The sequence below is a fragment of the Vicugna pacos genome, chromosome 12, assembly GCF_048564905.1.
Source record: "Vicugna pacos chromosome 12, VicPac4, whole genome shotgun sequence".
Classification (NCBI taxonomy): domain Eukaryota; kingdom Metazoa; phylum Chordata; class Mammalia; order Artiodactyla; family Camelidae; genus Vicugna; species Vicugna pacos.
Genome location: NC_132998.1, coordinates 63,765,961 through 63,788,545, shown reverse-complemented (window position 1 = coordinate 63,788,545; position 22,585 = coordinate 63,765,961). Strand labels below are relative to the sequence as shown.

Sequence of the window (22,585 nt, the reverse complement as noted above, 5' to 3'; positions counted from 1 at the left end):
CTCGGGGCAGACCCTGGCTGGTCAGAGGGGGTTTGGCTGGGATCTGTCAGCTGCTCTGAGCTTCGCCTTTCAGCCTGCATTGTCCCCATCACGGGGGCAGAGGGGAGACCCTCCCCCACTGCACCCTCCAGCCCCCCACAGGCTCCCCTCCTGGACCCCCCAGCCCCCCAGCCGTGTCGCTCCTCCCAGAAGCCACCTTCAGGGCGCGGCCGCCTGCCCCCCTGGGCCCGTGCTCTGGGTATGTGTGCTGGGTGGCGGGGGGTCTGGATGTTTGCAGAGATGACTCCTGGTCGAGGCATGGCCAGGGGCACTTTGTGGGTTATTGAAAATGTGGGTGAGTGTGGCTGTGAACCTCCTGCAAGGGTAGCTGAGAGCGGAGGGAAGTGGTCCTCTGCTGGTGGGACAGGGCTGAGGGCCAAACCCTGAGGGGCACACAGACTGGGACATTCGGGTTTAAACCAGGGCCTCCAGCATCCATGGTGCACTCTCCAATCAGTGGCAAGAAATTTTAAGTGTGTACACCCCAAAATGCATACATTTATTTATTTATGAGTTCCTCACATGGCCTCTCGTACCCCTCGAGCACGCACAGTTTAAAACACACCCACGTGTTACCCAAAATAAAAGTGAGGGACATGAACCCGCATGAACTCTAGTAGTCCCTCCTCTGTGCCCCCCGCGCTGCCCTGGGTGGAGACCCTGCACTGGGTCACGGACGTCAGGCAGTTGTCACGTGACACCTGCTGCTGTTTAAAAACTGGTGGAAGACATCCAGCGTGCAGTGTGCCCGTCTCACTGCTGGGGCATGCAGCTCAGCAGCATTAAGGACACTCGCGTTCTTGGGCAACCGTCACCACCGTCCACCGCCAGGACTTTCTCACCCTGCAGACCTGAAATGCTGTACCCATTAAGTACCCACGCCCCACAGTTCCCCTCCAGCCTCCGGTACCGCCGTTCTCCTGTCCGTGAGTTCTGTCCCAGGCCCCTCCTGTAAGTGGAAGCGCACAGTATTTGACGGGCTTCTTTCGCTGAGCATGACGCGGTACAGCCTGTGTCAGCACTTCTGTCCTTTCTAAAGCTGAATGCTAGTCCCTTGTGTGGACGGACCACATTTTGCTGGTCCATCATCTGTTGATGGGCACCTGGGCTGCTTGCACCTGTTGGCTGTCGTGGACGTGGGTGTGCGAGTGTCTGTCATTCCCTGCTTTCAGTTCTCGGGGCACTCACCCAGAAGTGGGGTCGCAGGGGCAGACCGTGGCTCCGTGTTTGACCTTTTAAGGAACCGCCTCCTGTTTTCCACAGAGCATCTGTTGATTTCAGGAGGCACTGGCTCAGGTAGAAAGCGGGTGTCCGGCCCCCATCCTCACTCTATGCTCACCTTGCAGAGGGCCCCACGGTGAGACCAGCCGGTCGCAAGGCCACCCCACAGACGACACGCCCGCGGCCCAGCGCCCAGACTGAGGCCCCTTTCAGGAGGCGGAAGAGGCACCCCGACGAGCCTGGCCAGTTCGCTGTCGCCCTGGTCATCGTCTACCGGACCCTGGGGCAGCTCCTGCCGGAGCACTATGACCCCGACCGCCGCAGCCTCAGGTAAGGCTGGTTCCAGGAGCACAGGGGGTGGGGGAGTAGGGGATTTCCAGAGGGTTCTGAGCTTCCATGAGTCACAATCTCCACCACTGCAACATCTGGATAAGGACACTAGATAGTGACCCTGGCCCAAGGCCAGGCATCTCTGCCGTGTGATGTCCCTTGGACAGAGGTTCTGGGTCTGCCAGACAGGCACCGTTCCTGGTGTTTCTGCGAGGAGCGCCCCTCCCCAGCACAGGCCCCGGGCTCAGCAGCGTAACTCCTCCTGGGAGGGCCTCCTCGCACACCCGGCTGCCTCCGACCCCTGTGGGCCCAGCCCTGAGGCAGCGCAGTAAGTACCAGCTGGAGAAGCAAAAGCCGCCCAAGGGCCTCAGGGCCGGCGCCCCGGAGGCCTCACTTTTTCAACCTTAACATCACCTTCCAGATACTGCCCTGGCCTGAGGTCTTCATCCATCCTCCCTGGTGACTGAGCCGTAATCCTTCCACCCATTTCCTTTGATCAGAAGTCTCCGACAGTCCCAGTGTTCTGCTGTTGCTAATATGTCAGGGGCCCCAACACCCTGTCTTCGTTTCTAAATTTCCCAAGTCCACCTTTGTCCCTGTGCTCGCCCATCAGTGACAGAGCCCTCACCAAGCTCGCCGCCGCCCCAGCCGCACCTTCTCCAGAGGCCGCCGCTCCGAGCTGGTGTCCTTCACTCGGCCCCCCCCGGAGAGACCCCTGTCCCGTGTCCTCGCCAGCACCCGGGGCTGCCCTGTGCTCTGGCTTTTCCCCCGCAGACTGCCTAACCGGCCCGTCATTAACACGCCGGTGGTGAGCGCGGTGGTGTACAGCGAGGGGGCCCCGCTGCCCAGCCCCCTGCAGCGGCCCGTCCTGGTGGAGCACACCCTCCTGGAGGCCGAGGAGCGCACCAAGCCCGTCTGTGTGTTCTGGAACCACTCCATCACGTAAGGGTGACGCCGGGGCCGGGGCTCCACCTCCGGCCCCATAGTTCTGTGTTTCTGGGGGGCCAGGGCTTTGCTGAGGCCAGGTGTGCCCGCCCACAGGTCCCCAGTGCTGCACTGGCAGAGTGTCCTGGGGGTGTCAGAGTCTTTGATAAGCACATAGTTACACACACACATGCACCTACATGCACACCTGGAAACACAGACTTGCACGTTTGCACCTGCGCCCAGTTATGAACATGCACGTGTGTACACAAATGCACACGGACACACACCTAGAAACACATGCACAGGCACACACAGATCCCAGCACGGACTCCCGGGACGCAGCCGCACGCAAGCGCCCAGTCCACCAGCAAACACGGCAGGGGCTAGTTCTGGACACACGTGGGAGGCAGGACTCGGAGACTGGGCCCAGGGGTCCTTCTGCTGATGGAGGGAAATCCCAGCTTGGGAGGCGTGGTCCTGTCCCTGACCCCAGCCATCCCGCCCCGGAGACCAGCACGGCAGCTGCTGGCTCATTTTACCCTGCGAGGCTTTGCCCGCCTCCCCAGCACCCATCTCCCCCAACTCCCCAACCCCTGCGTGAACCAAGGCAGAGTTTCATGCATTTGGGAGTTCACTCCCGAGCAGCACGAAGATTCCCCCAAGTTGTGTTGCCACCCGACTGAGCGGGCGCTGCCACGGGCGCCGTCCTGGGCGCTCACACTGGGAAGCAGGTTTGGCTCAGCAGACACCACGCATCACTCTCCCTCCTTCTGTATTTTCTGAATTCGAATTAATGAGCAACCAGCATCATGCCTGGAGCGTAATAGACGCTTGGCTTACAAAAGAGAGAACGAGGGGCCCCCTTTCACGACCAGGGAAGTGTTGAGTCTGTCTGGCTTGCGTCGGGCTCGCTGTCTCTTGTGCTCGCCGGATTGAATCCTGGCAATTAGCCCATGCTCTAATTAACCCCCTCTGCTTTGTGCGGCACCTGCCACCCAGGTCTGCAGGTTCTTGGCCGTCATGTGTGAGCCCTCACATCCCATTTTACAGATGAGTCAACTAGGGATCAGGGAAGTTCGTTGCCTTTCCCAGCGTCAGGGAGGGCAGGGCCCTGTCTGAGGCCAACACACACCTGTAGCAGCCTGTCATTTGGGGCTTCCCATCAGGAAAGCGGGGTAATAATTGGGCCCTGCTTCCAGGCAGTGGCTATAAAACATTGTGCAATCCGAAGATGAAAGTGTCAGATGGACGTGAGGTGTTTCTTCTTAAATCATCCAGACTGAAAAGGAGACTAAAGTACAAAGTGGCTATTTTAACAACTGACTAATGTCTCCAACAAAAGAGGCGTGTGGTGGCCTCTGACATCCCATTTAAGTTTTACTGCTGGGTGACTCCTGAAAGGTGAACTTCAGAGGGTGCTTCTGAGAGGGCCCCACCAGCCTCAAAAGGGAAGAAAGGAGGTTCACACGGTCCCAGGGGAGCAGCCAGGCCGTGGTCCTCACAGTGGTGACAGTGGCACTTGCCTTGGGCCCAGTGAGGATGCTGTTGGCCCCTGGCACGGGTGGGAGAGTCCGGGAGACATAGGCCGTGGAGGGAACAGCCTCAACCCCTCTTCTCTGCAGCCTCGGTGGGACTGGAGGGTGGTCGGCCAAGGGCTGTGAGCTGCTGTCCCGAAACCGGACCCACGTCACCTGCCAGTGCAGCCACGCGACCAGCTCAGCCGTGCTGATGGACGTCTCCCGGCGCGAGGTGGGCGCAGCCCCCCAGGCACCCCTGCCCACCTGGCAGTTGTGTCCAGGAACTCCTCCCTCTGGAAACTTAGCCCATCCCCTAGACCAGCCCATCCCCTAGTCCTGCCCCTCGACCAGCTCTGTCTTTCCCTCCAAGCACTCTGAACAAACTGAATCCACAATGAAAAACTGGGTGGCAGGAGGACTGGCCAGAATCTGTTCTGATTTCCATAACAAAACCCCCTTCTGAGGGTTTTCAGAGAGGGCAGGTTGTAAATTAAAAACTGACGGCTGTTCCAAACCTCAGACTGAAAAGAAGCTCCTGGAGTTTACACCTGACCTCAGAGCGGGGTTCTCAGCAGTCTGTTAGCTGCTGCAGTTTCTTCCTCACTTGAAATTTTAAGGAAGAAAAGACATGGCTGGGAGGAGCTAAGGGAGCGCCTCCCTTCAGCGCCACGCACGCCGCTGGCCTGTAGGACGAGGGAGGCTTGGTCAGGAGGCACCGAGCAGCGGGGCGGCTAATGTTTAACCTCGAGCATCTTCAGCGCCTGGGAACGCAAGCTGGCCTCGGAGGGCCTCGGATGGGCTGGGCGGTGGGGCCCTGTGCAGGGCGAGGTCGGCCTGGGTGGGATCTGCTGCTGGGGGGGGGGGAGGCGTGTGCTGGTGTCTAGGAGCCAGACAGGGCCTGGGGACCTCACCCTATTTTCAAGCCTGGGACTTGTCACGGGCAGCCAGGCCATCTTCTTCCCAACCTCCCCCCACCCCAGGGGGTGCTCTCCACTAGGCAGTAGCCCAAGTTTCTGCCACATTAAGTTACTGCTAACGGATGTCAGGGTGACCAGTGCAGAGGGCGTGCCTTTGGGCACCCGAGACAGCAGAGCTCCCCGGGGCAGGGACACTTTTGAGCATGTAGCCCCAGGTCCCGGCCTGGAAGGGGTTAATCATTAGAAGTCTCTGTCCATAGAGGGGCAGGACTGGGGGGTCCTCCCATGTCCAGGAAGCCGGACAGCGCCAGGAACAGACTCACAGACAAAGGAAGCGGAAATTCAGGGGGAAGAAATTAAACCAGGGTAGGAACCAAGGCTCCCATGCCCCTGGTGCCCCAAAGCCAGAGGCCTCTGATTAGCCCCCCAAGCCGTGAGGGAGTGGGTGATGCTGTGGCTTTGGACTCTTGCAGCAAAACATAGCCTCCAGGGACACCCGGGTATGGGAGAGATCCCTGAGCACTCGGTCCCCCGTCCCACCGCACGCCCTGACCCCCACGTCCCCCAGGCAGCCCCGCTCACAGTTCTGTGTGAGTTCAGAACAGTCCTTTCCAGAAGTTACCTGAGGACCAGAGCTGCTTGTTCCCCAAATGCCAAAACTCTGCAGGGCACTGGGTCCTGGACGAGTGTCACCTTTCGCGAAAGCACAGGGGAGAGCCGCGGTTTCCGGCAGCTGTGACATCTCTGCCTTTTGTGTGACCTGAGAGTCTATTTGAAGGTCTCTCAGCTCGGAATTTGGGTGGACAGGCTCAGCCTCTCCCGGACAGCAGCATTTAGGTGTGAGGTTTTCTGTTTTTTATTTTATTGTTGTGGCAAAACACATGTTACATAAAATTCATCGTCTCAACCATTAAAGGGCATTAAGTATGTTCAGTCTTTGCAAGTGTCACCACCAACATCTCCGGAACTTTTTGTTTATCACTCTAAACTATTCATTGGGTTTCTGTTCTGGGTTTTTGCCGCTCTGAGGGCCACGTGGTGGTCGCGCTGGTTCCTGTCCACAATCATCCATATGTTAACGTGTCTTTATTGTGCAAAAGCTCCATAAGAGCCGGCCCTTAGATGTTCTCTGCCTTTAACCTACCCGCCCGCAGCACGGAGAGGTCCTGCCCCTGAAGATCGTCACCTACGCGGCCGTGGCCTTGTCCCTGGCTGCCCTGCTGGTGGCCTTCGTGCTCCTGGCCCTGGTGCGGAGGCTGCGCTCCAACCTGCACGGCATCCACAAGAACCTCATTGTGGCGCTTTTCTTCTCCCAGCTGGTCTTCGTGATTGGAATTGACCAGACGGAAAACCCGGTGAGGAACCCCCCTCTGGCCACGCCTCCCGTTGTGGGCCCGCCCCCTGGCCAGGCCTCCTGCATGGCCCCGCCCCTCTTCCGGCCACGCCTCTGGGTGTGGCCCGGCCCCTCCTCCGGCCTCATCCTCCACTTGGCTCCGTGGGCGCGCACTCCGGCCAACCTTCCTCCGAAGCTGAAGCAGGGAGGGGCCAGGTGGAGCAGGATGCCCTGCTGTTTGACTCCGGTGCGTGTAGCTGGGAGCCTCTGGGAAGCTGAGGACCCAGGCCAAGCACACAGAAATCTCCCTGCACCGGAGCCAGGGGCCTCATCGGCCTCCACCCTTACTTTCCTGACCCAGGTGCTAGGGCTTTCCTCATAATTAAGTCATTTGTGAGACCCCAGAGTCCTGCGAGCTGTCCCTTGAGCCTGAAAACGTCTGTGCCCGGTAAGATCTCCCTGCCCTGCCTTTCTGAGGAGTCATGGCCACACTTTCTGTGAAAGCGCAGGTGCACCCCAGAGGAGGAGCGAGCAGTCTAGGACAGGCCCCGATCTCAGCCAGGTGGTGCTGGTGGGTAGCCAGGGCTGACGAGACAGGGTTGCTGGGAGAGAATCGTGGGCCAGAGGAAGACGGGGGAGCTTTGATGTTGTCTGGTTAAACACGGGGTGTCTTGCTCAAGCCACGCCAGGTCCTGTGGGCTCATGAGTGTCGTGTGGGCTCCTGGGGAGTCACAGGGGTTCATGGGGTGTTGCATAGGCTCACGGAAGTTACCGTTAGGTGGTTAGATTACATAGTCAATACGATGGACCTGACAGAAAAGCCAAACCAATCTACGGACACGTAAGAAATAACTGCAGTTTAGCAAGGTAGCTGGCTGTTACTGGGGCTGGATGTATATAGTCAGTTACAGTCCTGCTCATCCCCCACAAAGTATATTTAAAATGTAGCTCACAGAGGAGTGGGTAGAAATGACTGCAGAGAGGCCTTGGGAGAGATGCTGTGAAGTAGCTTGGCTTCACGGGAGGAGAGGTTGAGGTACTGACTGCAGCCAGAGGACGGGCTGGGGATGGGGGCACTTCTGTAGGATGTGCGGGACCCCAGCCCCGTGGTTCATAATTCGAGGGGAAGGAAGGAGGGGCTGGCTGGTGGCTGGGGCGAGGTTGCTGGGAAATGGGGCAGGGACCAGCTCTGGCGGGGGAGATGGCGGCCCTGCTGAGATCACTGGGGAAAAGAAAGGCAAGAGGGTGGAGGGAGATTTGTGGTTTGGTCCCTGGCTGGTAGCAAGCAAGCGATTTTCCATTTTTGCACGGGGATTTTCCCAAATACAAGGGTCATAGCAAGTTGATGGGGGTGAGGGCGGTGGTGCTGGCTCTGTGCCCGAGGACTTACACGCACACTTTAGCTCACTGACATATCCCTGGGGCCCTGGGAGGTGCAGCAGCCTTCTCCCAGGCGAGAGAGCCAGGGCCAGAAAGGCCGAGTGCCCAGGGTAGACCGTTCACTGTGTGTGAGTTCCTTTGTCCACCACTGACTGGTGACCGTACTAGCCCTGGGGGGACAAGAGGCCAGCGGACCATCCCATGTGCCTATGTGGTGACTCCAGAAAGTTCAACGGTGAGTCTCGCCTAATCTTGATCTCTCCCATGGGGAGCGATGGGCCCTCAGCGTCTCAGTGGGCTGTTCCAACACCACACCCACCTGCTCCTGCTGTGGACACTGCTGTCATTTCTTTGTTCCTCACACGGTGAGGACTATTGATTGTCAGTGTATTAAATCTACCAAATACCCAGATCCTAGAAGGCCGCCCACCTCTGCCCACAGAGCCCGCCCTGTAGACACGCACGTGGATGCCGGTACATGAATGTCAGGTGGTCAGAGGCGGGCTGAACAGGACCGTCCACTCACCATCCAGTGGGAGGGGCCAGGATCACATCTGATCATCCGGAGCCTGTGGAGCTGGCCAAGTAGGCAGCACCACCTCTGTTTTGCGTGCAGCATTGTGCTGTGGAGAACCATGACTGGTGTGCGTCTTAGGAACAGGACCCTGGCAGCAGGGAAGATGGGTGGGAAAGGTGGAGGAAGGGCGGAGGCAGACAGGATGGCATCTTCCTAGGTCCTATGGTTGGAGCTGAGGCCAGGACAACGCGCGGCAGGAGAAGGGCAGGAGTCTGGTGGGAGTGGGTGTGAAAGGGGGAGGGCGGGAGGAGTGGGCAGTGCCTCGAGTCTCCAGAAGGGCGCGCCACCATGAAATGGAAACTCAGGGTAGTGGGTCCGGGTGAGCCTGGATACGCCTGTTTCCTGGGGGCTGAGAAAGTGCAGAGCTGAGCCTGGGGAGGCAGCCGCCAGGTGACGAGATGTGTTTGTGGGAACGGACAGGCCAGGAGAGCACGGAATAAAAAGACCCAGAGGGCACTTTCTGTCTGGCCCTTGCACGCTGAGGCTCTTCCTCCCCTTGGTGCAAACGGGGACCCCTCAGACCCCCTCGGGAGAAGGGTGGTAGTTAGAGAGGCAGGGAATCTAGGCAGGCGACCTTGAGGGGGCTTCATGATGACCTTGGCGGCTTGCCAGCCTCGGCAAGGGGAGCGCCTGGCCTGGCGCAGAGGGCGGACCCGTGAGCGATCCTCTGGCTCCCGGGGCGGGCGTGCTGCTGCCCTGGCCGCTCCTCTGCTCCCCGCAGGTTCCGCGCACCTGTCCCTGTGCACAAGTCCTTGTCGCGGCATCAGCCAGGGGAGCTTGGGGTCGGGGGGCTGCCTGACTGGCTGCAAAACCCTTCAAGGGTGCCTTTGAGTGGTCGGAACAGAGGGGACGGAGAGCCCGCAACAGGCCACTCCTTGCAACTGAACCCCGCGTGGGAAACGCGGGGAGGCCGTCCGCTGGTTTCAGGCGCCGACTCTGCTGCCGCCGCCGCCTGGAAGGAGAGCTCTGCAGCCTCCACGCGCTGGTGAGCACGAAGAAGAGAAGGAATGCGGTGCCCGTAATTCTGGGCTTGGCACTGCGCCTGGTTTTGATGGGTTTTCTGTAAACTCACAATCCCATCTCTAGGCAGGTTTTTCATCTCCCAGATTACTGGCAGGTTGAAATGACTGATTGCGCGTTAGCGTTTGTCTTTGTTCTGTTTCTGGAAAAGGTGGTCTGTTCAGTGCAGAAGTCCCTGCATGTTCGGCCCCTTCGAATCTTCACATGTTGGTTTCTAACACTTTCCCCCGGAGGTGGTTTTGTGGGCTTACTCTTCACATTATTTAAGGCAGCAACCCAGCCTCCCCGTTCTTCCCCTTGCTAAGCCAGCCTAGCTTTGTACGGGGTCGTGGGGGCTGGTGAGGGGTTCACCCAGCCCGGGTTTGCCCTCTGCCCATCACAAAGACGGGCCCCCGCTTCCTGACCGTTTCCAGTGTCTGAGGGAGAGGGCATGTCTCCCGTCATAACCTAGGATTCTGCTTTTTCATCTGCTTGGGACCCTGCTTTGTACTGCCTACAGCGGTTCCCTCCCACAGCTCTGGCTTTTGTTTCTGGAGAGAACATGGCCCATCCAGGTGGACTTGGCGCCAGGTGGCCCTTGTGTTCCCAGCGCGCCTGGGCTCTGGGGAGCTCCCGTAGGGACGCCACCTGGCGCCTGAGCAAGAGGCCTCCGTGTGCATCGGGGATGGCTCTCTGTCCCCTGCTCTTGTGTCTGTTGGAGTGGGGGTGTCCTTGACACAGACACCGAGACTCCGGGAGGCTGGGCTGATGGGATGGCAGCGAGGATTGGGCAGAAGATCTCAGGGTGGCGCTCAGATGGGGGTCTGGCCTGGGGTTTTCTCTTCCCTCTCCCCTCTGTTCCCCTGCCAGCCCTCCTTCCTAGGACCTGGAGGGGAGCCTGCCCACATGTCCCAGCTGATGGGCCATGTGAGTCCTGGCCAGGGCAGCCTGCCCCTTTCAGGAGGACCAGATGAGGCCACTGTGGGCCGAGGCAGAACTCTGAAGGTCCATTTCAGAGCGCCTCCGACTGGACTTGCCACTGACGGCCTCAGGCTGGACTCCCCAGATCCCGCAGTGTCTCCAGCATCCCCCCAACACTGCCTTTCTCCCATCCTTGCCCCACCTACGGTGTTCAGGGACTCAGGGCTGAGTCACCAAGGCCCCCAGAGGCCAGGAAGCTGGCTCTCAGCTGCCTTGTGGAGGTCGACTTTCTCCTCCCAGCACTCATCACATGTCAGACACACAGCCCCACCCAGCCAAGGACAGAAACAGAACAAACGCTCTCATCCTGTTTCCCTCTGCAGGAGACAGAGGCTCCGTTAAATCAGCACAGACATGAGGAGCTCGCTCTTACTCGACAGCGAGGTCTCCAAGCATGAGGCTCCTCCCTCCTGCTGGCCGCATCCGCTGGACCTCGGAGACCCACATGAGGGTTGCGTGGTGGGCAGAGGCCACGGTCATGGTCTGGGGCTACAGCCTGAGCAGGCTGCCTCCGTATTTTTTTTTAACTTTAAATGAAATGCAAGCACTTAAAAATTTGGAGCCATGACATGAAAATACAATATTCCAGCCTCTAATGAAAACCCCAGAGGCTCTGCCCACCCCGATGCCCCGGGTAGTGTTCAGTCATGGTCCCTGGGATCCCTGGGCGCCTCACTCCCTGTCCTCTTTTCCATATCAGGAGTCCAAGATGCTGGGACTATCGGCCCTCAGCCACTTCTTGGTGAATGAATAGTAAAGAACCAGGTCCCCCTCTAGCTTTCTCAGACCTGTGTGCCCTCCAGTTTGCAAAGTGGCCTGATTTGGCGACCCCACCCCATGCCACCTGGCCCTGAGTCCGAGGTGCGGGGCCGTGGTCCCGCTGGGGCCGGCGCTGAGCGGCCTCCTCTCTCCGCAGTTCCTGTGCACGGTGATCGCCATCCTCCTGCACTACGTCTACATGAGCACCTTCGCCTGGACCTTCGTGGAGAGCCTGCACGTCTACCGCATGCTGACCGAGGTGCGCAACATCGACGCAGGGCCCATGAGGTTCTACTACGTCGTGGGCTGGGGCATCCCAGCCATTGTCACAGGTGAGGACGCGTGGAGCAGCCCTGCCGGGTGAGCTGGGATGGGGACCGACCACCACGCGGGGGACCCAGGTGCCACTGCTGACGGGAACCCACGTCAGATAAACCAATAGCCCCGGGCGCTCTGGCCCCCTCTCTCTCATGTCCCCAGCTCGACCGGCCCCCGGCAGAGGCGGGGCATCTGCACACACAAGTGTGGCCACTCAGTGCCCGCTGAGGGGTGTGTCTCCTGTCGGGTGTGGGGTCCAGGAGGAATGGGTGCAAGTCTGTTCAGGCTCTGTCTGTGACACCTAACATACAAAAACTCCCGTGTCTGCCCACTTTGTGAGGGGGGTGGAATGAACACCTCTTGCAAAAGAGCCTAAAATGATTCCTGGAACCTCGGCTGGGATGAGGCACTGCTGGGTGCGGCTGCCCTGCCAGGCGGGCTCTCTTGCCACCTCCTTTGTCCTCCCCCAATGTCCCAGGTGCCCTTGGCCTTTCTCTGCCCATGCACACCCATGTGTGTGTGTTGGGGAGCCCCCGTTCCATTCCCACCTTGTGGTCCCTCGGGCAGCCTCTCCAGATGGCGCTGGACAGAGCAGTTCTCCTCCAGACGCCATGTGGGGGCAGCCCTGGTCTCAGGTCATGGGGCCTGTCCCAGCTGGGCCTCTAGGACCCAGGGGACTGGTGGCAGGTCCTCTCGGGCCATTTCCCCATGCGCGTTCCCTGGCCCTCATCTCGGCTTCTGGAGAGCTGAGGCTCACAGGTGTGTGTGTGCACACGCTTGCTCATTCATTCACCCATGGAGGGCTCTTCTGTGCCTCCACAGAGGTTCTAGGCCCAGAGTCAGAGTCCAAGTGAGACGACAAAGCCTGTGCTCTTCGGGAGTCGCCCCTGCTGGAAGACAGGCATTAAGTAATGACAAACTTAACTCTTGGCTCATCCACAGACCCTGCCCTGAAGGGTGGGCTCGGCGCTGAAGGAGGGGGGGTGAGACCTGCCGTCATGGGTGGGTTCAGGTCAGGAAGGCTTCCTGGAGGAAGCACCATTTGCGCTGATGGCTACTAGGAACCAGGCTGCCTTGGTGGGGAGTGTGTGTGGAGACCTGACTGGAGTGAGACTGGGCCAGGGTGGAGTGAGGGGTGGGGGTGCCATGTGGGCTGGAGTGTGGCTGTGACCATGTCACGAAAGGCTAGAAGGCCACAGAAATAGCCATGTCCGTCTCCTGAGGACAGTGGGAAGTCATTGCAGGGTTTTGAGCAGTCGGTAGGGAGACCTGATCTTTTTAGGATTTAAGCAAGGGAGTAGGGGCTGTGGAACAATCCAGACCAGATCGGGAGAGGCCACAGGGAGGAGTGGGCAGCTCCTCTGTCCTAAACAAGGTCAGTGTTGGAGGAGTCGCCCCAAACTCCACCTTGACATTTCTGCAAGGACAGGTCCCCCTCTAGCCTGTCCCAAGGTTGGAAACCGTGGCTGGGGCTTAGATAATATAGGAGACTCCTCATTTGCATGGCACCTTGCAGTGGAGAGCAGTTTCTGGGGTGCGCGTGTGTCTGGTGTGTGTGGTCTGTGCACGCGTGTGCATGCGGCAGGTGTATGTTCTCAAGGCGCTCCTCCCCTGCACCTGGGCTCAGTCGTGGTGGCCCAGCCAGCAGGGCGTCCCCGTCGTGCTTTGTGGCTGGTTCTGCCAGGTTCCATCCCCACCCTCCATCTCTCTGGTCCCCTCAGCAGCTCTGGCTCAGTGGGCTCCTGCCTCTGGGGTGAATCCATCAGCAGCTCATGGCTGCCCAGCCATGTGGGCGTGGTGGGCCTGTGGCTGGCCTCAAGGGGGCCTTTGCTGGGAGAGGACCTGGTTCCGTGTCTTTTCCCGGCTGCTTATCTTGGGCTCCTCACTCTTTCCTCTGGGGGTGATGCTGGGGCCCCGGTCCTACCTGGGGGCTAAGAACGCCCCAGTTGTGGCCACCCCTCCATCAGGCTGGCCTTCAGCAGGGGTCCTCTCTGGGGGGTGGCCCTCACTCTTCCCCTCCTTGTGGTCCAGGACTCGCGGTGGGCCTGGACCCCCAGGGCTACGGAAACCCAGACTTCTGCTGGCTGTCTCTTCACGACACCCTGATCTGGAGCTTCGCAGGGCCCATCGGAACAGTTGTAATTGTGAGTGTCAGAGTTCCCCAGAGCCTGGGTTCTCAGGGACGTGGGAAGCCGGCGCCCCTCAGGCAAATGGTGTTGGGGTCTGGGTCATGGCTCCCCTGAGCACCTGGACGGAACAGGAGCAGCTGCTCTCACAGTGATGAAGCCTCGTCCTCAGACCTGGGGGTTCCGGGATTTGGTCCTTGTGCACGCCCACTGAGACAGCTCAGTGCCCACCCACAGCAGCAGCGTCCGCCCCCAGGGCCCCAAGGCCTCATCCTACATGCACCTCTGAGATGGGGGCTGAAGACCCTCAGGAGCGCTTGGCTTTTGAAGATCTGTTGTGACAATACAGTTGTGCCACCACCTGACTTTGGGTTTTTCTGTTTGTTTTTTTTTCAGGTCAACACAGTCATTTTTGTCCTGTCTGCAAAGGTTTCCTGCCAAAGGAAGCGCCATTATTATGAAAGAAAACGGGTTGTGTAAGTTGGTGCTAAACCTGGCCGGTGGGTGGGACCTGACAAGGAGCCAGCCCCACCCAAGACCCCCTTAGGTCTGGGTCACACGCCCGGCAGGCCCCATGAAAGTGCCTGTCACCCAGCGGGCAGCTGCTGGCTTCTAGGCTGTCCTGGGGGTACTGGCAGCCACGTCTGGACATGTCTGGGCTGTGCTGAGCGGTGTCTGGAGCTGAGATGGACGTTGGGGAGGAAAGGGAGGGAGGCTGACCACAGGGGGACAGGGCAGTTGGCCGGGGTGGCAGCCTGGACCAGGGAGGGGGCGTGGATCCCAGAGATGTTTAGGATGTAGGAGCCACAGGGTTTGGTGGCTGAGGAGAGAAGGGGTTAGCGATGATGCCGGGCTCTGTCCTTGGCTGGGACAGGAGGCGGGGACAATGACAGCTGGGTGGAGGGGGTGCCAGGGTGCCTGGACACTCTGTGGAGTCAGACAGGGTGGGGGTGGGGGGATGGAACTTCCTGGGTTGGTGGTGATGTGATGCTGGGGCCGCTGGAGGGGAGGAGCTGGTCCAGCGAGAGGGAGCAGCATGAGAGAGTGGGGGCCCAGTGGAGGGGACCCCCCAGTGCTGTGGGAGAGGAAAGGGGAAGCAGTCAGAGCAGTGGTGGGAGATTGCAGCATGGAGTCCAGGAGCCACGACAGGGCCAGGGAGGACAGGGCGTCTACCGGGCTGGGTGACCCGAGCCGGGGGACGGGAAGGAAGGATGCATGAGGAGGGCCTTGGGGCAGCAGGGGTTGCCGGGCTGCCCAGCCCACACAGGAGCAAAGAGTCTGAAATGGCTATGCAGGGACAGAGACAAGCAGGGGGCACGGGGTGGGGCCCGGCCTGGTCATGGCCTCTCTGTCCTCCCCGACACACTCACCTTTCTGAGCACGTGACTCAACGTGAACACTTGCAGTCCCCTGCACGACCCCACCAGGGATGCCCATTGCCGTCCCTCTTACGGCCGGGGAGACTGAGGCAGAGAGCGGGAAGCACCTGCTAGGAGCCTGCACGGCGGGCCGGACCCCTCATCCCCCACCCCCGACCTCTCTGGGCTCACGGAAACGCGTGCGGCTCTGCACTAGGCTCCCCGTGTCTCCCGGGGCCGCGCTCCGGGCTTGCTGTGGACGCAGCCCGCGAAGCTCTTCTGGCTCACAGTTTCTTATTTATCCATTTGCCTTTTGATTTCCTGCCTGCCTTCCACCTGCCCACTAACGTAGGCGTCTTCTGTCTTTTCCCCTTTGTGGGCCCACGGCTGCCTCGTGGTAAATGCTTGGAAAGAGTTTGGGAGAAAAAAAGGGAGAGTAATGGACGGATGGAGGGGTGGGAGGGTCGAGGGGAGGGAGGAGGGCGGTGCAGTCAAACGGGTGTCCTCGCTTCCCTTCCAGCTCCCTGCTGCGGACGGCCTTTCTCCTGCTGCTGCTCATCGGCGCCACCTGGCTGCTGGGGCTGCTGGCCGTGAACAGCGACGTGCTCACCTTCCACTACCTCTTCGCCATCTTCAGCTGCTTACAGGTGGGGGGCTGTCGTGGTCACTCGGAGGGGCCTCTCTTGGGCCATCCCTGGTGAGGTCGTGGGCCACCTGAGCTACTTCCTGTCTGAAATGCCCCAACCCTGAGCGGCCCCGAGGGGGTCCCCAGGGAGATCCTTGACCCAGCGTCCAGGCTGTGTCCTCACTCTTGGACAGTCAGGACTGCACCGTGGCTGTGGTTCCTATGTAGCCACATGTGTTGGGGGTCATGGCAAAGCCTTGTGGTCCTGCCACCAGAAAGGAGGCTGTTTGCTCAAACACAGCTCTGTCCCGAGCCCTCCCAGGGACCCTGTTCCACAGTCCTCCTGTGTCTGTCAAGACACAGTCCCCTGCCCAGCAGTGCAGGGCCTTACCCCCTCCCAGGCCGGCGTAAATCCCGCTGTGTCCCCAGGGAGGGTGCTGGTCATTTACCATCCACACCGAGGGCTTCCCAGGACCCTGACTAATGCTGGAACACTGGGGACCCAGACCGCCTGAGGGCGGGGGCCTGGGAGGAGGCCCTCTGGCTGCCCTGACCAGGCTCCCCACCGCGGGACATTGGAAGCCCCTGGGACGGGGATGCCTGGCGTGGGCCGTGGTGGGTGTCTCTCCTTGGCCAGGCCTGTGTTGGTGAGCTGTCCTGGGACAGGCGGGTGCACAGTGTGGCGGCAGCAGGGCCCTGGCTCCCCTCCTGAGGCCGAGCCTGGCGCTGACCTGACCTCCCCTCCAGGGCCTCGCCGTCCTCTTGCTCCACTGCGTGCTCAGCAGGGAGGTCCGGAAGCACCTGAAGGGCGTGCTTGCTGGGAAGAAGTCGTACCTGGATGACTCGGCCACCACAAGGGCCACCCTGCTGACGGTAGGACGCGCCCTGGGGCCTGGGGCCGGGTCCATGGGGGTGTCTGGACCAGTATTAGAGCAGCTCTGAGGCTTCACGTCCCCTACAAAGGTGCATTCCAGTCCCAGACCCACCCCTGGAGCGTGGCAGCTGCCGTCCCTGCAGCCCCGGGAGCGAGCGGAGTCCCCTGGGTGGGGTCTGTCCTGGTTGTAGCCCCTCTTCCCTCGCAGCCAGCAGGGACTCCGGCCAGAAGCAGGGCTCCTGTGCTCTGCGCCCGCTGGGGCAATCAGGGTGCTGCTCTGGGGCTGGTCGTGGGGATGGAGCCGTCCTCTGTGCCCTGGTGGCCTCTGCTCAGCAGAACCTGCCCCCTTCCCCCCAGCGCTCCCTCAACTGCAACAACACGTACGGCGAGGAGCCCGCCATGTTCCGCACAGCACTGGGCGAGTCCACCGCCTCCCTGGACAGCACCGTCAGGTCAGGCTGGGGCCAGGCGCCCCTGCTGTGGTCACGGGGCTGGGGGGGCCCAGCTTTCAGAGGAAATGCAGGCTTCACCACCTCTGCCCTGAGCCGTGTGTTCATGCATGTTTACCTGTGTGCCCGGGGAGTCTTGTGGCAGAGGACCTCCCAGAGCCCCATGTGGCCGCCGTGGCACATGCAGGGGGTGCCCCGCGCTGTGGTGCTGAGCTGCCCTTCTACTCTCGCTAGGGACGAAGGGGGCCAGAAACTCAGCGTGTCCTCTGGGCCAGCGCGGGGCGGCCACGGGGAGCCAGATTCGGCCTTTGTCCCCAGGAGCAGCAAGAAGCCCCACGGTATGTGTCCCTTTGGGGGTGGTCTCCTTGGGGCGGGGGGCATGGTGAGAGCTCCCTGCCTCTCATCTGGCCTGGGGCACCTCCCTGTTATCGGAGAGCAGAGGGTCGCTGGGACCACTCCCGCCGTTGCCTGGGGCCCAGGTGGCTCCGCTCTGCCCCTGCCTGAGCCCCGTCCATCCTGCCCACCCTGCAGGCCACGATTCAGACTCGGATAGTGAGCTGTCCCTGGATGAGCAGAGCAGCTCGTACGCCTCCTCACACTCGTCTGACAGTGAGGACGACGGGGCAGAGGCTGAGGACAAGTGGGACCCAGCCCGGGGCCCCATCCACAGCACCCCCAAAGGTGAGTGAGCCGGTCACAGGGGCAGCCTGGCCTGCGTGCCGGACGCTGCAGCAGCACAGCGCCCCCTGCTCACCGTCCACAAGCGGAGGCAGCATCCTGGGGTGGCCCTGCGGGGACCCTCACGGCAAGGACTCCAGGAAGCTGACCTCCCCTGCTGCAGGGAGCATGAGGCTCCCGGGTGTTGGGGTGCAGCAGGGCTCTGCAGCCTGAGATCCCAGGCCCGGACCTTCCCTCTCTGAGCTTTGGGGTCTCTACCTGGAGGGTGTGGCCCTGCCAGCCCTGCAGGTCGGGTAGTGCGGGGTCTGCTTCCCTCAGGATACACGGCCCCCACCCCAAACACAACAGGGGGCCTCTTAGGGGGCACAGCTCCCAGAGGGCGGCGCTCCCTGCTTGTTGAGGGTCACTCTTGTGCCTCAGTGGACGCTGCGGCCAACCACATCCCGGCTGGCTGGCCCGAAGAGACCCTGGCTGGGAGCGACAGTGAGGAGCCGGGTGAGCAGCCGTGCCTGAAGGTGGAGACCAAGGTCAGCGTGGAGCTGCACCTGGACCCGCAGGGCAACCACTGCAGCGAGCGTGTTCCCGAGCGGGAGAGTGGGGGCCCACCCAAGGCCACAGGCGTGCCGCCCAGCCAGCCCCCCGAGCAAAGAAAAGGTGCCCAGGGCCCACTGCCCCCCGGAAGCTGGGGGACCAGGAAGCCCCTGGTCTGGGAAGAGAGGGACGGAGGTGGGGATGAGGGACAGGGACGGCGGAGGTGGGGTGGAGCGGGCTGTGCAAGACAGGGGGTGGGGTCCGTGGGGCACTGGGGTGGCGCCCGGCAGGGCAGAGGTGGCTGTGGGCTGGCCGCCTCGGCTGAGACCCACGGAGGGAAGACCAGCAGCAGAGACCCCATCTCCGCAGGGACTGTCCCTCCCTGAGTCCACTGCGCCCGGCAGCAGCAGCCTGGCTGTGACCTTCTCCATCTGCCCTTCCCGCCAGGGATCTTGAAAAACAAAGTCACCTACCCGCCACCACTGACAGAGAAGACACTGAAGTCCCGGCTCCGGGAGAAGCTGGCCGAATGTGAGCAGAGCCCCGCATCCTCGAGGTCATCCTCGCTGGGCTCCAGCGACGGGATCCGTGCCCCCGACAGCACCATCACCATCAAGACGCCATGCCGGGAGCCGGGGCGCGAGCACCTCAACGGGGTGGCCATGAACGTGCGGGCTGGGAGCGCCCAGGCCCACGGCTCCGGCTCTGAGTGAGTAGCCTGGGCCTCAGCAAGAGGGGCATGGGGGCGGCACCCAGCCAGCCTCCCCTCTGTCCCCAGTCCAGAGGACAGGCACCCAGTCCAGAGGGGCTGTGGGCAGGGCCTGAGCACAGAGTGAGGCCCAGGCAGGTGGCCCAGGGCTGCGGTGGGCTCCCACCCAGGAGAGGGCCTCTGCTTCGGGTCAGACTCCTGTCCCAGGGGCTAAATCAACCAGAGCCCTAAGTCCGGTCCAACCCTGAAATTCTGGGACTTAAGACCACATGGGACCAAGCATTTTATACCTATCGTTTCCTTGGCCCACGGTCGTTACTGCCCCGGGACTGAGGCTCGGGTTGCCCTGCCAGAGACGTGGGGCTGGGATCCGGCTCCCGACACGCCTGCTGATCCCCACAGCTCCACCCTCTTACAGACAGACGTCCAGGGGAGGCGCAAAGACTGGGAGCCAGGCCTCCTAGAACAGCCTTCCTAAAACGTAGAGGAGGAGTTCGGTTGTTCATCTTGATCCTCCGTGTCTCGTGGGGGAGGTGCAGATGGGCCTGGCCCTCCAGGTGGCCCTGGTTGTCGGGTACACTCGACCCCTGCCCTGCCTGCCAATGTGGCTGTGTCCGCACGTGAGCTTGCCCTCCATGGAGCCTCCAGGCGTCTCCTGTCCCCCGAGTCGGGGGCTCTGCCCTCTGCCCCTTGAGTGGGGGGGGTCCTGCCCCTGCACGACCTTGGACCCAGCCCAGCTGCTGGCTGCACAGGTGGCAGGGGCTGCCCTCACTGACCCTCCACCTGCCTGATGGCTTCTTCCCACGCACAGAGGCAGTAATGAAACTTCAATCTGAACCGTCAGGAAACCGTGAGACAAGCACGTCACCTCCACCCAGGCCTCTGTGCTGCTGTCAAGCCCTTGGACTTAGGAGCCTGAGGGGCCCCTGCCCTTTCAGTGAAGCAGGCTCTGGTGGCGTGGGCTCCCACCGTGGCAGCCTCATGACTGGCGTGACTGAAGGTCCAGACACGAAGCCCTGAGTGGCCCCAGGGCCCAGGGCCCACTAGGCCCCATGACAGGTGTCAAAGGCCATGGGAGGCGTGGACTCGCAAGCCAGCACAGCTCAATCCTCAGACTGCAGACAGAGCCAGAACTGCACGCTGTCCTGGCTGGGACAGGGCCCAGCGGGGACAGGACCCAGCACAAGAGCGGCCTTGAGAGGAAGCGCCAGGCCGGCTTGCCAGGACCCAGGGCCGCGGGCACAGACCGGAGACGGAGGTCCACTGCCTGTGCAGGCACCTCACTGCATGCAGACCCGGGGCCGGCAGCTCCAACTCTGCAAAGGCGGCCCTTGTCTGAAAGCAAATCCCCTTCCTTTGTTGAAAAGCTGTAGATACTTTTGTATATTTGTATGGAACTTTGAAAAGGCGAAAAGCTCTGTATATTTTGCGTTTGTACTGACTCTGCTGATCCTGGGAGATCCGTGGGCTGATCGCTCGCTATTTTTTATACGAGGAAGCTTGCACAGTTGGCCTTGAGTCTGGCCCGCATTAACGCAACTGGTGTCCAGCAGCTGAGAGGCGGGAAATGCACAGGGCTGAGTGAGGTTGAAACTAAGTCGCTGGACAGAGGCTCCTGTGCCACTGAGCCAGGAGCCCGTGGGCACCACGTGTGGCTGTCTGAAGCACAGCCCATTTGCTTCAGAGATGCTTAGCCTCTGCTCCCGTCTGCCTGGCGGGTGTGCTCCGAGACAGGCGGTCTGGGACCGGGCAGGACTCACGGAGCTCTGCTGCGGTCAGCGCAGGACGCAGGTGCACACGGCCGCCGCCGCCGTCCCAACACCCCCGCCCCCCCCCCCCAGCGGGCCTCACTCTGGGCCCTGCAGGGCCGCCTGGCCCCCTTCCCGGTCGGTGGTCCTGCAGGTGGGGAGTTCCGTTGTGCCGCTGCGCCTGTTCGCGGTAGGGTTTTACAGTGTTCACACGTTCCCGATTCAGACGGAGGTATGAGGTCTTCCAGGATGTCACGTTCCTTCCTGCCAGTTTTCTAGCTCTTTGAGACTCTGGGGATCTCCAGGCAGGCGGGGGTCCCACCTCCAGAATCTGACCAATTACTTCATTTTGCTTCAAATGGCCAATTGTGTGAAGGGACAAAGCCACAGCCACGCTGTTCAATGGTTACCAAGCTGTTTTTTGGAAACTCACACCAAGGACCGGCTGTGACCGTCCCTCTGTGGGCAGTTGGCACAGTGTGGCCTGAGGGGCTGTGGAGCGGGGCCCAGAGTTATTCAGACACTTTTTAGTTTCAGTGTTTCTTTCGTTCTTCAGTCAGGCACCCAAATAAATTGCCAGCACAGCTGCTTCCAAATATGAGAAACTGTAAGTCAGGATGGGAACCAAGCAACGTGCAAAGATTCCACACCGTGCTTTCTGATGCAGGTGCGCGTGCTGCCAGGGACTGAGGGCGCTGCCTCACGACGCTGGTCTAAGGCCACACGCTTCGCACACACGAAATGGGATCCCAGAGCCCTCGCACCTGAATGAATTATAAATGTGCCTTAGCAGGTGACCGGCCTTTTGAAAATACAAAGTAATAGTGCCTTCCAGGGTTTACCGCTGAGGAGACGCTTTCTAAGTTGGGAGGTGGTCATCTCTTTGAGTCTTTGACCCCTCCACATTCGTATCAGCCTTTATTCTTTTGCAACTGGGTTTTGCCCCTTGAGGTGCATTTAGTTTTTAATTTGACCAGACCTGTTACCAAAAAACAATTGTCGTTTTTATTAAGACAGGAAAAATGTAAACCTATTTTTGTGACTTGAGAGAGAGCTACTAGACACTGGAGGGTTTTTTTTAACAAATGTGTATTTATTGATGTTCAGAACACTGGAATCACAACACAAATGGGAAGAGAGTCTACAATAAATTAAGATTTTTGAATTTGTACTTCTGCTGTGCTGATTCTCTAACCCCCCCCCCAAGGCAGCCATGGGAAAGGGACCGCGCACAGGATGCCAGCGACCAGCCCGGGGGAACTGGGATCATTCTGGAACTTTCTGTTCTTTCTCCCTCGGGCCTGCAACAGTCGGGGTGAGCAGGCCCTATCTGGGGTTTTCTGAAACCTTGAAGTTTGCTTCTTTCACCCAGTTATTATTAAATTAATAATATTTATTAATATTAATGGCTAATTAAATTAGCCAGCATTTAATTCTTTCTCCCCGCACCGATGTCTCTGCCCTGTCCTCCTGAGGCTCCAGGGACACGAATGTTAGCCAGGTCCCCGAGGCTTTGTTCATCTGTTTCCATTCTTCTCTCTGTTCTTCAGATTTGACCATTTCTGGTGATCAGTTTTCAGGTTCACTGATTCTTTCCTCAATTTTCTCTGTCTGGTATTAAGCCCCATCCAGTGTTTTTTTTTTCTAACTTCAAATACTGTAAGTTCTAAAATTTCCATTTGGTTCCTTTATATCATTTTTATTTCTCTGCTGAAGACTTCTGGCTTTCCATGAATTTCAAGTGTTTACCTCACAGAATATGACTATAACAGCTGCTTTAAATTCTTTGATAATTTGGACATCTGGGTCATCTTGGGGCTGACTCTGTTTTCTTTTCTCTCGGCATTTTCCTGGTTCTTTGAATGCTGACTGATTTCAAGGATCAAACTGAATCCTCGATGGACGTTTTGAATGTTACGCTGGGAGACTCTGGGGCCTGCTGAGAGCCCGAGGCAGGTGTTGCTTCTTGCCTGTTTTATCAGGCAGTCAGCCCAGTTACATTCAGACCACAAGCTCTGTCTCACCTTCCGTGAGCCGTGACTTTGCTGTGCTGCCCTGGTTCCGCCCTGCAGACCTGCCGCTCGGCGAGTCTGGGACTCAGGGCACTTTATGTCATAGCCCTGCTCACAGAGCCTCTGATGTGCTGTTTGGGGTCTGTTCCGTACACCCACGATGCAGGCGAGTGGCAC

The 22,585-nt window shown here is 60.1% G+C and overlaps 1 protein-coding gene across 1 annotated transcript in view; it reads left to right on the top strand.

The window, feature by feature from the left end:
- Positions 1–21,567, top strand: part of CELSR1 (cadherin EGF LAG seven-pass G-type receptor 1) — a 135,494-nt gene extending 113,927 nt beyond the window's left edge. Inside the window, exons 21-35 of the mRNA XM_031673561.2 lie at positions 1,386–1,590; positions 2,365–2,532; positions 4,140–4,266; positions 6,106–6,306; positions 11,138–11,312; positions 13,330–13,442; positions 13,821–13,900; positions 15,303–15,429; positions 16,155–16,280; positions 16,639–16,733; positions 16,965–17,068; positions 17,262–17,411; positions 17,829–18,062; positions 18,387–18,648; positions 19,460–21,567. Of these exons, the coding sequence (XP_031529421.2) occupies positions 1,386–1,590; positions 2,365–2,532; positions 4,140–4,266; positions 6,106–6,306; positions 11,138–11,312; positions 13,330–13,442; positions 13,821–13,900; positions 15,303–15,429; positions 16,155–16,280; positions 16,639–16,733; positions 16,965–17,068; positions 17,262–17,411; positions 17,829–18,062; positions 18,387–18,648; positions 19,460–19,484 (2,192 nt within the window). The 3' untranslated portion in view covers positions 19,485–21,567. The remainder of the gene's footprint in view (positions 1–1,385; positions 1,591–2,364; positions 2,533–4,139; positions 4,267–6,105; positions 6,307–11,137; positions 11,313–13,329; positions 13,443–13,820; positions 13,901–15,302; positions 15,430–16,154; positions 16,281–16,638; positions 16,734–16,964; positions 17,069–17,261; positions 17,412–17,828; positions 18,063–18,386; positions 18,649–19,459) is intronic.
- Positions 21,568–22,585: the final 1,018 nt, after the last annotated feature.